Source organism: Camelus dromedarius, chromosome 36, assembly GCF_036321535.1.
Source record: "Camelus dromedarius isolate mCamDro1 chromosome 36, mCamDro1.pat, whole genome shotgun sequence".
NCBI lineage: Eukaryota > Metazoa > Chordata > Mammalia > Artiodactyla > Camelidae > Camelus > Camelus dromedarius.
The window spans coordinates 2,889,075-2,907,098 of NC_087471.1; the positions used below are offsets into that span (position 1 = coordinate 2,889,075).

The window sequence follows — 18,024 nt, forward strand, 5'->3', positions numbered from 1 at the left end:
TCAGTGACCTTTCATCAGCTCGGCGCAGTAGCATTTCAGATGCTACTTTCCAGCACCTGGTAGCTGTTCTCTTTGTCACGTGATATGTACGCGCAGGCGTGGTGGTGAGATGTGTGGGCCGGAAGCTGTTTGAAATTGATTAGGAAGAAATGTATGCACATTACATGCCTATATTTTGTTCCCCCAAAATGCCAGCGTAAACAATCATTCTCAGAGAGAAGGACCACTCCGTTTATGACCCGGTGCTGAAAATCACGCTCTCTAAAGGCGGGAAGTCACTCACCGGTGACAGCACAAATGAGATTGCCTTAAATTTAACTTGATCAAAAATGACATTTCAGAGTACTGTCTGTGTGTGGCAAACAGGAAACAAGCTGGACTGGCTGGACGTTTGTCCTTCTTCACCTTTTTTCAGGCTGAGACATGGATCATATTTCTTCCACCTGTTGGTGGAGCCAGGAAAGATTCTGTCTGGTTCTCCCAGTACAATGAATGGCTGAGCATCTCAGAAACTATTCTCAGTATTAAGATGTTTATTTCTCAAGTGAAGATATACAATTACTAGTACAAGGTAATACTACAGATTAAGAAAAAGGTGCTTAGATCTGGCCATCAGATAATCAGTGTTTTCTTATAATTTGGAACCTCTGATAATTTGGACTCTGCAATATCCGAAATAGGACATGATGTAAAATTTACTGGTTTTAAACAAAGAAATGATTAAAAAAATGGAAAGAGTAAATGATCACTTGAAATATTTAAAACTATGCAACTTCTGATATAAATCAGAATATTCAAAAACGTTTGATGCAGATCTTATAATAATAAGCTTTTTCCTCATACTTTTTCATAAAATCATAGTTTTTATAAATTCCTATCTTTCATTCCTAGGCTAGGGACCTGATGGGACTGGCCAGTATTCGCAAATACTAGTCTGAGCAATTCAAATTGCAATTAAAGGTCTTGCAAACCAGATTTTTATAAAGACGTATGAACGTTCCGGGGAACTTTTGTCTCTGGGTGTCAGAGTCTGTGTTCTGTTTCTCTGTCCTTCCTGAAAGTTTTTAGACCTATTAAGGCCAATACGCATTCTCTTTTTAAGCCACCATTTTTTTGTTCTGATTTTTTTTTTTTAAACAAATGGCCCTGCAGGTACACTATGGGTGTTGAGTGTGGAGTATAGGCCAAATGTAATAACATCATGTAAAATATGCACAGGTATAAAAGCGCAGAGCCGTGTCTTGGTGACTAGGCAGTTTTATTAAACCACAGCTCATCTAAAATGCAGGACGGCAGTATGGGGGGGAGAAACCCCCAAATCCCGGGGTTGGTGCAGACACCGCCATAGAATCACCACATGGAACCACACAGGACCCACCTGCTCTGATTCTCCCACAGTCCTTTTCGAGGTCCGGAGTCTCTAGGTTCCCCCCATAGAGCGTAATGTACTGGCTGAGATGAACCAGAAAAAAAAAAACGTGTTTTCTGTGTTGTCAGTCATTTTTCCCTACCAAGTAGCCCAAATGATATAAAAACCCTAGAATAAGGCAATCCTCAGTCTCTTGTGGATTCAGTAGCTTCTTTTGGACAGGCGTGAGTCCTCCAGGGAGGCCCAGGTTTCTTTGTTTCTGCTTCCTTCCAAGTCAGTGTTTGGGTTCACGATGGGCTCGTGCCCTCCTGGAGCTGGACCGTGTGAGGGGCTCCCTGCTATCCGCTGAGGGTGGTTTGTCTGCTCGTAACTCTGAGGGTCACTTGGCACCGGCTCCTGAAGCCTGAGGCGGAAGTACCTCTTGGGAAGGCCATGTTTTCAGGGAACAGGTCATCGTCCCTTTCAGAATCTGTCCATGTCACTTCTTGCCTCCCTGAAACTTGACCCTGAGTCTCATTGGGTTTCCAGCCTGAGCATCCTTGGTTATAGGTTTACTTTGCCGTTGCCAAGGTGACCTTTTGTTCACATCCAGTTAGACTCTCATCTGACTGCTGTGCCCCCTTTTGATGAACCATGGGGAATTCTGGGTCACTATGCCAAGGGGGAAAGACTGCACTCCTCCCCACGTCCTCTCTTTCCCACAGTCCCCCTGGTTCTCATCTCTTCCTGCCAAACAGGGAGACATCACATGTCCTGTTTTCCTGTTTTCTGAGTTGGTCTTTGCCCTCCCTTGCTTCTCTAGGGCTTAGTGGTGTAATGATCACTGGCTCACAGGATTTACTGGAGGAAAGGAATGAAAAAACCCAGCAGTCTATCTTTTCAAAGTTTCCATGTTTCTAATCTGCATAATAAGGACCTCATGGCGGCCACAATTTTGCCATAGTATTTTTCCAGGAGTTAGTATTGCCTATGGCATACTTGGCAACTTCCCCAAAGGTACGGGGAAGCCCTTCTAAGCACTACCCAAATTCTAAAATAGTTGCCTAGCAAATTCTACCCTGTCCCTTTCCAAAATAATTCACTTTTGTATCACACATAATTTACAAAAATGTTCATGAAAGTTATTTCTTTAACAGAAGTATGGTGGACACACACCATGATTTACTTAACTTTTAAATAATAATATTGGTATCCCTAAGGAGATGGCTTTTGTCCCATCACCTCCGACTGCTTTCCAGGTTTACCCACCCAATGCAATTTCGTTTCCTCTTCTAGAGATATTCCTTTTTCCCTGTTCAGGGCCACTGATGAAAGATGTAACAAGGGAGGTGACCTTCAATCCTGCCACAGGGGTGAGGTTCAATTAGGAACTGCTTATGAAGCACCTGGGCTCACTAATGATGCGTGGATCCTGTGTTAAAATCAAAGCACGCAGGAGTCCCGACCTGCTGGTTTACCTTGTGGCCCAGATACTGGTCCAGGAAGACCACGGCCAGTGACAGACGCTAAGGGAATAGCTCCGGTGGCCCTGTGGTCAGCTGCTCCACCTTTGCTCTGGACGTTAAGGAGGAGTTCCCTGGCCTAAGAGCTGATTGGAGGAAGGTATATTAGGGGCTTCCTCTTCTTCTGTCTTGTGATCCTTGCAGTGGACTCTGCCCTCGTTGCCGTGTTTCTCCAAGGAAATCCAGTGGAGCAGACTTGGCTCTGAGAGGTAATAAGGCTGTACTTTGCTGGGGAGGCATGTCCCTCCCTCCCCCTCAAGATGCTCCTCTGTCAGCAGTATTTATATTTTGTGACATTTAGACCTCAGCCCTTTTGCGTTCACATTATACTGCTCTGTTTTGTGTAACAGGTTGTCTGTACGTAATTCTTTTCAGTCATGGCTCTCACAGTGTACTTACAAATTGTCGTGAGTTCAGCTACATAACATCCTTAAAGAAAACGTAAGCTTTGCCGTCAGTGGAATTTTTTTCCCCGCCTAGAGGCTTTTGACTAAGTGAGCAGTCAAGTATGGATGGATAGTTTCCTTCTCATGGTTCTGTTTCTGAGCATCTCACCCTTGCATTTCCTGATGTGAACCTACACTGTATTTAATGAAAAAGAAAAAGGAGCCATCGCCTTCAGAACAGCCGCGGCATGTCGGTGGGCGGTGGTGGGGGCAGTGGAGCAGAGCGCCTGGTCTCCTGCCCTTCTGGGCACCCTGGACCTCCCACTGGTGTCTCCACATCTGCGGGAGATGCAGCTGTTCCGACTGGCCTCAAGGATGCTCTGAAACTGTATCATCTGTTCTGGGGGCCCCGAAAGATGCACCATGATGCTCTTATGGAAGTAGACCAGATCTCAGAGCTGCACCTCTCGTAAACACGAAGCTTTCACGGGATATGAACGAATGAGCCCAGTCACACATTTTATTCAGTCATGAGTGACGTGGGCAACTACATGTTCAGATTGTTTATGGGCTTACTGGGCAGTTCTTGTTTTATTTCTAAGGGGGAAATTAGCAAAATTGCCTTATAGTCTTGTCAATGCAAAACTTCAAACAAAGAAGAAGGAAAAACCCCAAGATCAACTCAGATCTAAATGCCTCTCTGTTGTGTGTTCTTTTAAAACCTGATCAGGAGTGTATACGAGGGAAGCAGAGCGGATTTATACGGTAGCCATGGATTTTTGTTTATTTTATGCAAAAAAAGCTGCAGCAATGAATGTTAAATGCCGGAGCACTGCACACACAACGTCAGGGAGTCATGTGTGAACAGTCACACTGTGCTTTTTTCCCCCTCCGTGTTACTAACATGTAATTAACCAGCATACACTTATTTTTAATTTAAATTTGAATTATCTGTTTACAAAGCCGTTATAAGGTATGTCTGCATTTAGTACAGGGGTCTGGTTTACAATTGAAAAAGCAGCTGGGTGTGATTTTTTTTTTTTTCCCTTCTGGGTATACTTTTGGGAAAACTGCCTGTTCTCTCCCGCTCAGGATGCTAGCAGATTTCAGGAAGCGTGGCAGAAAGAGAATCAGAGCTTACCTCGGCAGGGGCAGGATTTCTGCATTTCCTATATCCTGATAGCCGGAGGTGGTCTGTGTAGATTGTTGGAATTGATTCTTAAGAAATTAGAGCTGGAACAAATCCTGAATTGCCCTCAGCAATGTAGGCCAGGGGGTATGCTTGTAAAGCCCAGAGGTCCCTGAGCTGCGTGGTCAGGGAGCATCCATGGCGCCCGCCCGCCCGCTGGTCCCTCTTTCCCAGGAGCACCTATCGCCTTTCAGGGAGAAAGAATGGTGGACACTTGCTTCTCTTGCCATCTCCCCACTCATCCAGCCCCGCCCGGAATCTGTAATGAGTCTTCTGTGAATTAAAACTCATTTAAGTGGGGAAGGAACACACATAGCTTGATGAGATCCTTTTGAGACAATGTCATAAAGATCTTGGACGGAAACTTCCCTTGGTGATGATTTCAATGTAGCCATTTATTTACTTGACATGTAGATGCCCTGGAGATGGGTGGGTCTGTTTGCTTCAAATTAACCTGCTTGCCTTTGCTCCCTTGGGTATCTTTGGGCTCTGGATCTTGTTGAAACTTGAAAAAGGCATAAGCTGACTTTCTGGATAATGTCCCTCTTTGCACACAGCTGACCCTGTGGCAGTGCACGCCCGCTGGCCCCCAGAAGCAGTGGTCATTGTCATCATGATCTGTGGCCAGAGTAATTAAAGCCCCAGCTGACAGTATCCTGTTCAACCTTTCCTCTCCCCAAGGAAGTGTCCCTGCCTGTGCCTAAGTCAGCCTCAGGTCGGAAAAGCGATCATACAGGAGTGACTAGAGACAGAAGTCTTCCAATATAGCTGCCAAGATATCAATACTGAAGACAGTTTGGTTATTGATAAGCAGACAGTGCTGAATAACTGATCAACCACAGGGATATGTTCTTGGGGTAGAGAATGAAAACGGAGCTATGCTTTAATAAAACATCCCCTCAGAACCTAAAATGAGTTTTTCCCCTTGTCTGCAAAGCAGAGACTCTGACATCTGTCCCACTTGCTGGATTGGAAGAAATGAACTATTTGACGATCATGAGCACGTAGCCCCCAGACCTTCCGGTGCCAAAGGATTGATCACCATCAACCAAACACAGAATTGGGCACAGCTGATCACAGACTCTGGGACGCCCCCCCCTCCACCTGCCCTTTAAAAATGCTTTGTTGAAACCATTTCAGGAGTTCAGGGTTGTTTTTGAACACGAGCCACCCGTTCTCCTAGCTCAGCCCTGCAATTAATCTTTCTCTGTTTCAAAGTCTGACATTTCATCCTCACTGTGCATCAGGCATGTGAACCACAAACTTGCATTCAGTCCCAACCGTGTATGGGAGGGAAGTACTAGGTGCTTAATGCATCTTCTTGCTGAATTCTCACTGCAGCCCTAAGGGTACCCATCACACTTTGCTTAGAAGTGGGAGGGATGCTTTACGTTCAGTGCTGGAAGCTCAGGGACCTTATTCTGTCCAAGTTGGACCCTCTGGACATGTTTTCCTTTGTATAAATTGTCACACTTTATCCTGCTAAGGGGCTGAGGTCAGAGAGAAGAAGGTGACAGTGGAGAAAGGCCATCTGTGGTGTGGGCAGCATGGAAGTGGGGAGGCAAGTGCCTTCTTTGGGGTTAAGCATTGCTGACTCCAGAGCAGTAATTACACATCCCGGGCTCTGCGTCGGGGGTGTTGGTTCCCACGTGGAGCTCACCGAAGATCTGCAGCACTTAACGCGGGCTGATCAGTTTCAGAACCGTCGCTCTGCGCTGCCAGCTTGTGGGGTGTCTGCGCTCCGGGGCACCCCTTCTAACATTGCTTTAGCGTATTTCATTGTGTTTTCCATCACAGAACAGTGATCTCCCCTTCCTGGTCAGTAGGACTGCTTCGTGCTCCCTAACAGTCCTCAGATTACGTTTGTGTATTTCCCACTCTCCCCAGTCATTAGAGAAAGACGCATCCGCCCCAGTGGACCCCGTGCCCCAGCGAATGCGCAGTCACTCACATCATCACCCCGCAGGGATCTGGGGATCACCCCGTGGCTCTGTTACGCTGCTGAAGTGAATTGCCCCGTAGCACAGGGGATTCTGAAGTTTCATTACCTTATCAGAGTAGCTACTTAATCAAATCGTGTAATTTGCATACCAGTAGCACCTCCTCACCGCAGGTAAGGAAGTGAAATGTTCAAGGTCCATTACCTGCAGATGTTAAAGGCTGGTTGACAGAGACGGAGCTGCATGGGTGGGAGAGGCTGGTCCCAGGACACCACGCTGACACTTTTTACTCTGTTGTGCTTCTGTACATGCAGTAACCGTGTTAATGATCCCCTCCTGGCTTCAAGGGAGGTTAAAAGTGGCAGAGGAAGATTGTGAAATGTAAAAATAAATGTTGCCATCAGTACAATCTTTAGAACTTTGATACGAATATGAGTCAGAAGACAGGACATATAGCTGTTTCTCAGAAATTAAAACTGACCCATATAAAATTTCAAATGTAGCACCTCTAAGTTAAAATGATCAGCTAAATGCCAACACCTAATTTTTGACCTCTTTTGGCAATGATTGTACAATTACAGACAGTTGCAGAGTAATGTTACTTAGGGCCATGAGTTAACTCCCAGCTAGAACCCAGAAGGACTTCTCATTCATCAAACGTTCGGCAGGACCTTTGCACAAACAGTAGAAGAACAGGAAGGTGCTGGGTGATGGCTGATCTTGTTGTTAAATAAGACAAAGAAAGACTGAGAAACTGTCACATAATGGAGGCCACTAAGGAGACACGGTGGCTAAATCCAGTGTGGGATCCTGGAACAGGAAAAGGAGTTAGTGGAAAAACTGGAGACATTGAAGTGAAGTTTGTCGTTTTGTTAGCATTGTACTAGTGTTAATATCTTAGTTTTGATAAAAGTACCATGAAAATGCCAGATACAAACAGTAAGAGACACTGGGTGAAAAAGTAGACAGGCATTCTCTCTGCCGTCTCTGCAACTCTGTTGTAAATCTGAAATTATTTCAAAGTAAAAAGGTAAAAAGTGCACTACAGAGCAACCAAAATTGCAGCATTTTTAAGATTCTGGATCAAAGGAAATGACATTGTGCTTGTGATGCACTGAGAGGAAAATTTGGAATATCTGAACAAAGATTTACTGCAGGAACTGAGGAAATCTTAGAAAGAATATGGGTTTTAAAGAATCTGTAAGCTTAGATTCTACTCAAGTTTATACACGTAGCGCAGTTAATGGATGACGCAGTGAAGCAACAGACATGCCCACCTGCTGGTGACATCTCCACATTCCAATGTAAGTGCCCCTCAACTTCCGTTTCCCCCTGAGCTATCTTGTAACCATGTCACATCTCCTGACATGTACTTGGTCCTAACAGCCTTAGTTAAGAGGGTGTGGATGTCGGTAATAACTCCTAATAAGATAATAAATGTTGCCTAAAGTGGCAGACCTTATTACGAGAGTCTCAAATTAGCTGTCAGAACAATGGGGAAAAAATTTTAAAAGCTAGTTTCTTCATACAGAGGATTGTTTACATGACATTGAGTTTTCTAGATGTGAGTATCTGGCAAAATATCGGTTCCAGAATGCATTTCAAACTCTTTCCCAATTTTTATATTGCTTAATAATTTAAATTCAGAAAATACAATATGACATCTAAATCCGAATTCAAAACTCATGTTTCTATTAAACTGGAAGAATAAAATATTCAATAATACATTCTCAGGTATCCCTAATTCTTCTGTTTCTCACAGGCACTGGAGAAAACACAGCACAGTAATTTCTACTTTGTACCACGTGTCTTGAATACCTGAGAAGCCCCTTATCATTCACTTCCTCTGGGTTCTCTCTCACCCTCCCTACTGCCCTGTCAGAACTCTCCCTCCCTGCACAGAAATCATCTTCACCTTCACTCTTTCCGTATTGCATTTCAAGTTATTCTTTGAAATGTCTGCTTCTCTTACGAGTCTGCAAGCAGTGTGGGTATAGGACTATGCCATAATACTTTTAGTTATCTCAGCATTCAGCACTGTACTTCCTCATGCTGCGGATCCATGGTTAAGGTTTTCTAGTTCTACCATGACCTGAATATTTTCATTTATGTCCAGCAAAGAGAGAGTCATGCATTAAAGCCAATAAAGACACTAGTTCCAAGCACTGATGGGATGGCATGCTGTTCAGTTGTCCACCTGTTGCACTTTTACGTCATGGGACCCCCGAACACCAGACAGTCATGGATTATGAGCTAAAAAACAAAACAGTTAATACAGGCATCATCCATTTATACTTAACCTGTGTTTTTATTTCGTGTTTGTGTGTGTGTATAATTATGAGGGATTATATAATACAGAATTTGAAATTATGATTTTTATAAATTTTATTTATGATTCCATTCTTACAGGTTAATGTAGATTTCAAAGATTTCTCTTTCTTTACCATTTTTCTCGTTTCTATTCCCATGAAAAGGAGCCGGTGGCTGGTCTCCACTTGTGTCAAATAAATACCAGTGGCTGCAGATTGACCTTGGAGAGAGAATGGAGGTCACAGCTGTGGCCACTCAGGGAGGATACGGGAGCTCTGACTGGGTGACCAGCTACCTCCTGATGTTCAGTGATGGCGGGAGGAACTGGAAGCAGTATCGGCGAGAAGAAAGCACCTGGGTAGGTTCATTTATTGAAAAACAGTCTGTTAGGATGTGACATATGCCTGAATTTCTTGAAAACGTTTCCACATAAGTATAAAGCACATGTGACATTTCAGAACACTGTCCATGTGTAATTTATGAAAGAAGGGAAAGTAAAACAGTCGTATCATGTGAAATATTGAAGATGTCTTCCCATTATTCCTTTATAGTGTCAAGTCTACAGAGTAAGTCGCATACAACCTAGTTCTGAAAAACCTTGAACATTTAAAAAAACGTGTAAAGGAGAGTCTCCATCTGGAGGACTTGTTGAGAGATGTGCCGAGTTCCTGCTCCAACAGGAAGTTGGGTACCACATGGCCCCCCGTAATTCATGTGCAGTAGAGCTCTAGGACTCTTTGGAAGCATCACTGCTTTAAATTATTTTATACCAGTGACATGGTTTCTACCTCTGATTACATATCCATGCTTGTTTTAGAGGAATTAAGTTTTGCTTGGTTAACTTTCTGAATATGAAAATCCATGTAATATATTACACCTGTAGCTTTTCAGATCTTTAAGTCATAGTCTGCTCAGAATGAGCAGCTCTGAAAGTAGAGTGTTGTGTAGATCTGTGCAGGGTTTGTAACTGGCTGACGGGGCAACGAAGAGAAGGGTGTGTTCTGGAGAAGATATGTCAGGTGGAGAAGAAATTACCTTTTTTCCTTATTATTAGATAATTTAGATGGTTGCCAGGAGCTGGGGGAAGGGAGGAACGGACTGTTGGTGTTTAATGGGGATAGAGTTTCAGTTTGAGAGGATGAAAAAGTTCTGGAGATGGATGTACTGATGGTTGCACAGTAATGTGAATGTTAATGTCACAGAAATGTACACTTAAAAATGGCTAAGGGGGGGCGGGTACGGCTCAGTGGTAGAGTGTCTGCCTAGCATGCATAAGGTTTTGGGTTCAATCCTCAGTATCCCCATTAAGAAAAATAAATCAATAATTACCTTGCCTCCAAAAATAATAATAAATGAAAAATTAAGGGAAAAAACATTTTAAAAGTTACCCCAAAATGACTGAAGTGCTAAACTTTGCTACGCATATTTTACCACAATTAAAATATGTACAGTGTATCTAACATTTAACTGAGGCCAAGAACATTGTGTAACTTAAAAAGATTTTTGTCTTAATTGTCATAGTAAAAGGCAGAGTTGCAGCTAAAGAGCTCTTATGTCTCAGCACACAGCTTGCCAGCAAAGCTAACCGGTAACTAAATGGTAAGACTCACTGGGTAACAATTTGCCCTCATTTGAATACTCTGTTACTTATTATAACTTAATAGATTGTGGTCTACTTAATTTTTTTTTTAACCTCTGGAGCTTTTTGTTAGTTTGTCAATAAATGTTGATGTAAGTTAAATCAAGAAGAACTAGTTAGTTATCTAACACCAGTTAAAAAAAGGAAATACAAGGGAATTGATGAATGTTTTTAGGGCTGGCTGGCAGTTTCCAGTCGGTTGCCATGTGTATGATCAGAAGGCGGTATTAGCATTGTGCTAATTCTAATAACACATGATGGAAAAGAAGCTGAAAAGAAAAAATACACATGCATGTACATGCATAACTGATCACTTTGCTGCACAGCTGAAATTAACGTTGTAGATCAATGACACTTGAATAAAAAGTTTTAAAAAATTCCAGACTCCTGACAGGAAGGCAGGTGTTGAGTATAAACCACACTGTTTGAACAAACATTAGGCACCGTGAGCCGCCTTGAGCGTTAGGGTCTTGGGAAAGGGCCAGTCTTGCAAGTGGACCTTCTGGAGGGCGGCAGCCGGGACTGGACGCTGGCTCTTCTGCACGCACGCTCGCTTACTTCCTGGTGGGTGTAGGACTGAGACACTGATTGCAGGTGGGCCGCCAGCTGGGGGCGGTGTTTGCTCCTTGAGGTTTCCCGTATGCCTCCTGCTCTCTGTGTGCCCTCCTCTGGCAACTGCAGGGTGAGCCCCTCTGACGTTCAGATCTTTCTGATTTCCTCTTCATCTAGAACGTTCATCTAGATTCTTGATGAGGGACTGTTTCCATGGCTGAACTGGATTTAGAGTTGAAAATAACCCAATAAATTCAAGAAATACTCAGAATTGGGAGACTTATTCCCAAAGGATTTTATTTAAGTGGAAATGTAGAATTGCGTCTTAAATGACAGAAAGGCCTCGCTCAACTAGAGCAGAAACTGGCCAGAGTCCTGCTGAGGAACCTAGAACAGCATTGAGGTGAGCAGTGCAGCCGATCAGTGATCGCTGGCAGCCTTCCCGAATGTTCATTTTCTACTCTTTCCCTGAGAATAAACCAGCAAGCACTTACATTGATATGCCGTGACGTTTGGACCCATTTCAAGAATTTCATGAGGCAGCCCTTGCGAACTGGAATTCTTACATACAAGCTGATGTGAGCTCTGAGCTCGCCTTGGGGCCTCTGGACCAGTGTGGGCTCCAATCACCACCTTGCTCTGAGCCTGGGGTCTGTGAGCATCCTTGGGGGCAGGAGAGGTCTGTGGGGGGAGCTTGGAGCTCTGGCAGTATTGTAGGTGGGCATCGGGGCTCCCGCTCCTCCACCGCCGCCCTCCTGGGTACCCATTCGGTCCTCTTGGGGCCCTGCTTGTCGCAGATCTTGGCCAGATAGTCTTCTCAGATCACCTGCCAGCCCCGACCCCGTCTCTCCCCCCTCCTCATTGCTGTTGTCTGGGAACAGGGGGCTGACTGTGAAAGCCAGGCTGAGCCCCACCGCTCCTCTCAGGCGACCACGGTTACTAGCGTTCACTGTGACGACGTCCCATGTCGAGGTCTGTCTGGCCCAGTGACCACTGGGTCCCTGCTTGACCACGGGGACCTTTCCTTCTGTGACCCCTGGGCATCTTTCCTTATATTTTACTTTGGTTTCACTCTCGTCTCCTTAGATGATTCCTCCTTCTTCTCCTCTCTCCTTTCCTTATCTGACTTTATCTTTCATCTGTCATTAAATATTTTTCTCCTCATTTCTCTTCTCTCTCCATTTAAAACATTTCTCCCTTCTGTCAGTAGTGGTACAAATGATAGAAAATTAGCTCACATCAGTCCAGGTAATTTGGGAATCTGACCACACTGTGAGAAGCTGGGTCTGTGGCATGACTGTCGCTGAGCGGCAGCCCTGCCCCGGGCCTTCCGTGGATGGGCTTCTGGCATTCGTTTCCCTGTGCTGGCTCAGAAATCTGGGGAAGCCCTCTGACTTGCCTGGTTCTACCTGGGATCTCATGGCCTGTGGTCAGAGGAAGAGCTGACCTGATCAGGACAGCGCCCAGTCACCCTACGCTAGGCTTAGAAGCGAGGGGTGCTGCGAGTGCCACGTTACCAAATTTCCGTTCCTTGTCTTTCTCTCTTCCTCTCTCCGTGATCTTTTGCTTTCTGTTCTGTTTCTCTGCCTTCCTCTTATGCATCTTCTCTTTCTATTCCTCTCCTTTCCTTTTTTTCTACAAACGAAGGTGAGACAGGAGGGAAGGGGGCAGGGCACAACCATTAACAGAATGACGTCAGGATACGAGGATACGACATGAGCTGGTTAGAACCAGCTAGGCCCAAGGTGGCAAAACATTTTAGCTTCTGGTGGGCCTTGAGTCTCTTTAATACGGTAGCTGTTAAATGGCACACCCACAGGAGCCATGGCAGCTCCCAGGCTTGCCATAAAGCACCAGAAAATGAGTAGGGGCCCAATTCCTGGAAATCCCCACCCCTTCCCCCAGACAGCTGGAATTATCCTCCCACTTGTTAGCCTGTGAACTTACCCAGCTTTTAAAGCGAACAACCCTGCGTCCTGGGGCCACCTCTCTGGCCTTCTGAGGGGGCCCCGCCCTCTGTCTGTGGAGTTTGTGTATCTCCCTGAGTAAATCTACTTGGGCTGTGCTGTGGCTCGCTCTTGAATTCTTTCCTGTGCGAGACAAGAACCGAACATCCAGCGACAAAAGGACCGAGGTTTCTGCGTGTCCTGCAACTCAGCGTGCGGCCCGTGGACCAGCAGCAGCATCAGGGATGCTGGTAGGAATATGGAGTCTCACCCACTGCTCCAGCCTGCGGGATAGAATCTACCTTTTAACAAGATTCGCAGGTGATTTCAGTGCAGGTTAGATTGTGAGAAGCACTGACTGAGAAACCCGAGTCCCATTTGCGGGGGAAATTGTTCTGTGCCTTGACTGTCCTCTGGATGCCGGGATCAGAGGGGACCTTGCTCCCTGCTCAAGGACCATGCTTACCCATCCCATGTGCTACCCTGGGCAGGTGACCCTCTCTGTAACAGGCCCGAGGAAGCTGGCTCCAGTGCCCTTTCACTGCAGGACACCCTCATTCTTCCTGATGGTCACCAGCCTAAGGGGGTGAAGCCCGGTGTTTTCTCATTGTTATCAATAAATAACAATCAAGTGGTTAACGATGTTCCTGGTTTCGAGAACTATCATATTTCCTGAATCTGTACACTCTGCATTCATTAGGGGTTTATCCTTTACGTTAAAAACTCATCAGAACGCTAATTCAGAGGTTCCATTTCTTATGAATTTAAGATGGGAGTTGTTATTCAGAATGCATTGCCAACTTAGGATGTAAGTGGATTTTCTTCCCTCCTATGCAGGTCCTTTGTGCGAAAAAGGCATTCTGCTAAGAAAAGACTGGTAAAATATATCTGAGAAAAATAAGAAAAGAAATTATTCAAAATAACCAGAAGTTCTAGTATTATTTAATAGATTTCTTTTATTGAAATCTTGAAAAATTATGTACCAGCAGGTCCTTAAATGAGAATAAAACAGACACAGCAAGTCATTTGAAACTTTGTTCTTCTTTGGATAATTTCCAACCTAGAACACCAAGCAGACTAATTAATGAGGCTAATTAATATTGTAGTGAAAGAGACATGACAATCTCACAGTGCTTCAAGGGAGCAACAAAGGTGACCCCAAAGAGGCAGCGTAGAAGAAAAGACAGGGAGGTTGTGAAAGCCTGAGGGGTGGGGTGGGGGCTGTTTGTCATCTCTGCACTGCTTCATTTATTTAAGAGAAAGAACGAGCCGACGCACAAATGGTAAAATACTTACCTTGTTAAATCTAGATTGTAGGTACCTGTGTATCTGTTTTGGGGGCGATGTTTGAAATATTGACTAATCAAAAAATATAATAAAGAATATAGGATTCAGGTTTAAAAGAACTATGATTACTTGGTATATATACTTCATGTGGCCACATGGAGTTTCAAAATAAAGAGATGTAAGAACAGTGTCAAATCATAAGAAAAACTGGAATCAGAGATAAGGAAGAGGGTTTATACGTAAGGAAGCAGACAGTCGGCTAAGTATGCAGCTCTGTTGGGGGCGGGTGGGAAGAACGGAAATTTGCTGGACAGAGATTCCTACTCAGTCATTTAGACGTGTTAGTTTATTTCATAGGTTAATCCATTTATTGCCAATGAGTTGACTCAACAGGGCCAAGCCCCACATCGTGTAGGAGGTTGCAAAGAGGGGTCTGTGTGGTCTACAGGGTTGGCCTTGGCTGTCCCAGGCTTGTGCCAACTCCAGGCTCCCAGAGATACCAAGTTTGGCTCTGAGGCTGGTTGGTTTTGAGCAGAATGGGAGCAACACTTCAATGATTCTGTGTTGAACCCTTCTATGGACCTGGCCTTGTCAGGGTCACAGTCCTTTCCTCCTTACCATCTACCTCATCACGTCTAGTGCATTGATCCCCGAGGCAGTGACTCTGTACCACGGACAGTCTTGTTGATTACACTTACCATCGTGAACCGCAATTGGATTTTCCGTACACGTCTCCCAGTCTTGTGCTCCGAGAGCCACTAGGTCAGGGGCTGATCTTGCCAGAGGGCCAGGCTGTTACAGTTTCTCAATAAAGAGTTGTTAGATTGAATAAGGGAAAAGTTGCTATTCTCAAACAGACCTCAAACCAGATGGATAGTTAAGTTAAAGCTCAGCCAACCATGTGATGCTGCTCGGGGGATGGGGAGGCTTTCGGTGCCAAATCCAAGTGTAGCAAGAGGTTTAGCACGTCTTCCCCACAGAGCTGTACGAGGGTGATGCCCGACTGAACCCGAGAGAGACAGAGAGAGAGAGGGTCCCGTTTGCCCTTCATGGCAGGTCTCAGTGACCGTAGAGAGAAACGCTGGGTTTGATCTGTTGAAAACTCTCAAACGAGCTGTAGAGGTTGAGGTAGAGAAGTGAATGAGCTTTCTGAGCAGTGACCACAAGGTCACTGATGGGTCCCTCTTGCCAGAGCTGGCTGCTTTCGGCAGGTGTAGAACATCCTTCCATTTGTCAATTACTGTCCTCTCCAACCAGAAAAACGTCACTCAAATCCCCTTTGTACTGAAATTGGTTAGACACTCCCTTCTTTTCCGACTCCTGGGACGTTTCATTGTCATTTCTCACATATTCTCTTATACTGTGTTTATTCACCTGCTTGCCTATTTTACATCGTCTGGAGTCAGGTGCCTTGTTGATTTCTATATCCTCTGTACCTACTTTATTGTTTTGCAAAAGTAACGATTTTGCTCCTTTGCATTGCCACGTGTTATTACCAGGTTGGGAGGGAGAGATGTGGTGGCAAGTAGAATTTTAAATACGGAGCAAGATAAATAGCAAGTCTTGAGACATGTTACAAATTGCAATTTTACTTTTCATATAGTGCAATTTTTCATGCGCTGAAGTGGTGTTATTAGAGGTACATGGAAATTAGGATATATTTTATGAAAAAAGGTAAATCTTAAACTAATATGAATTGAGGATGGCAGAGTTGTGGGAGAAATAGCTTTAAAAGTAGGAATTTTAAAATTCATTTGGGAGAGCACAAAAATAAAGATTCTTTTGGTTTTAAGCAAGAAAAGTAAATGATGGAAAATTAAATTCTTCACAAGAAGGTGCTCCGGCAGGCAGCACATTCCTGGAAGGGAATGTGGCTGAGCCAAGTTCCCAGAAGGTGGAAAGCAGGGCGGCTCAGGGAGCATTTCACCAGGATTTCATGGAAATTCTTCCTAGTGATTGCAATTCAGGCAGCACGGTGCCACAGGATGTCGTATTAATAGTGGGTCTCACACAGGATGACAGTCAGACTCTGCAAATTCTACAAATTCCACACAAGATAAAAATATACAGAATGCACACACATGATGTATACTTTGGGCTATTCATGAATGATTTCCTGGGCCCATAATTTTGACATTAAACACTCAAGTGGCTTGGTACCAAACTAATTGGGATCTTGAGGAAGCGGCCCGCAGTAGAGGTGGAGTGTGTTTGACGTTTGCTGTGTTCACAGTTCTTGCTAGCTCCCATGGTTGATGCACTATGCAATCCAGGCCGCTGGCAGGCAGCACAATTTTCTACCTTTGATATAGACCACATTTTATAAATACGTATAGACAAAAGTAACAATGAAATTTTAAATTTTTGCAAAAGAGGATGACAGGCTTTCAGTGGTCTTTTTTTAAATGTTAATATTCACAGACTGAAAACTCCGAGATGATGAAAATTTCTCATCAGCAAACCTCAAGCTTTCAGGGCAGTAAGTTTAGGGTGGCAGTTGGGAAGCTGAATGCCAGGCAAGCATGTTTAAAGGTCTCAGACTGAGAGAAATACTGGTTTAGACCAGGGAGCAGCCAACTTTCCTTGTGAAGGGACAGATGCTAATTTTTTCTTTTGGTTTTGCAGACCACATAGTCTCTGTTGTGACTACCCAACTACACTGCTGTGTGAAAGTAGCCACAGGCAATATGTAAATGAACGAGCGTGGCAGTGTTCCGATAAAACTTTATTTACAAAGCCACAGAGCCAGCTGGTTCTGGGCTGAGGTTGCTTGCCCTTGGTTAGTCCATTGTGTGTCCATTTAAGTTGTGAGGTAGGGATCCGGTATGAAGAAACGCAAACTGCAGCATCAGTGTGATACAGTGTAACCTCTCAGGCTTGAACTCCACAAAATATTTGCTAATACTCTTGCTTAGGGTGGTACTTTTCAAATTGGGTCCTAGAACAACTTCCTTTCTTTTCATTTGAAATGTAAGCATTTGATTTGCTGTCTTTCAGAGTCAAGTGTAAATACTGCACATCTGATCTGTGGTATCATTACATATCACTCAGTATAAAACTAAGGCTGAAAAGAGAATCAATTTCAAGAAAAATATGAAACCAATAAGAAGTGTTAACCCGTACTGAGTACTTAGTGAGTTCCAGACACTATTTCAGGTGCTTTATACATATTTATTAAACACATCCTCACAGGAGCCCAGTTTACAGATAGGGACACTGAGGCACTGAAGAGGTCAAATTCAGGATCCTCAAATCACAGAGCGAGTTAGTAACACCACAAGGATTCGAACCCCAGTGATCTCAAATCACCTGGCCATGGTGCAGGGGATCCACGTTGGGGATGAATAAGATGACGAAGCAGGTTGGCAATCAGGTCCTCTGAGACAGTGCTGGTAGGGGCGTAGAATGGCAGGAGCCCTTGAAGGATGATTTCTGTAAAACTAAGTAAAACTGTTCAAAAGTACCCATTATACAGAGCTCTGAAGATGATAATCCAAAGGGAGTGATGGTTTTAAGTCCCCTCAGTATATTGTCCACACCAGGGAACAGTTAGGACTGAGTCTCACAGGAGCGCTCAGAGGTGCACAGAAAGTGCGTGTGGGAAAATGAAATGCCTTGTGTACAAGTCGTGAGGCAGTTTTCTGTCACTAGATAAACACATAAATAACATTATGGTAACTTAGGGAATTCATTCCTTTGAAAACAGTAAGGTTAATTAATTACTTAATGAATTTGAGGTAACACTGGCTTAAAACGTGTTTCACGGGTACAACATTATCCAGTACATTTATTGATAATGAGCTTTAAGAAACCTTTGTTTTTTTTTTTTTTTTTTTTTTTGCAGCAAGGAAAAGTGAAATACTGTGCTTCCATTATAGATTTCAAAGATGGATGTATAAATATA

General features: G+C 44.2%; 1 protein-coding gene across 1 annotated transcript in view; it reads left to right on the forward strand.

Annotated features, from left to right (window-relative positions):
• LOC105094536 (contactin-associated protein-like 3) overlaps positions 1-18,024 on the forward strand; it is a 148,672-nt gene that overhangs the window by 13,704 nt on the left and 116,944 nt on the right. The window contains exon 3 of the mRNA XM_064482454.1: positions 8,861-9,054. Within this exon, the coding sequence (XP_064338524.1) occupies positions 8,861-9,054 (194 nt within the window). The remainder of the gene's footprint in view (positions 1-8,860; positions 9,055-18,024) is intronic.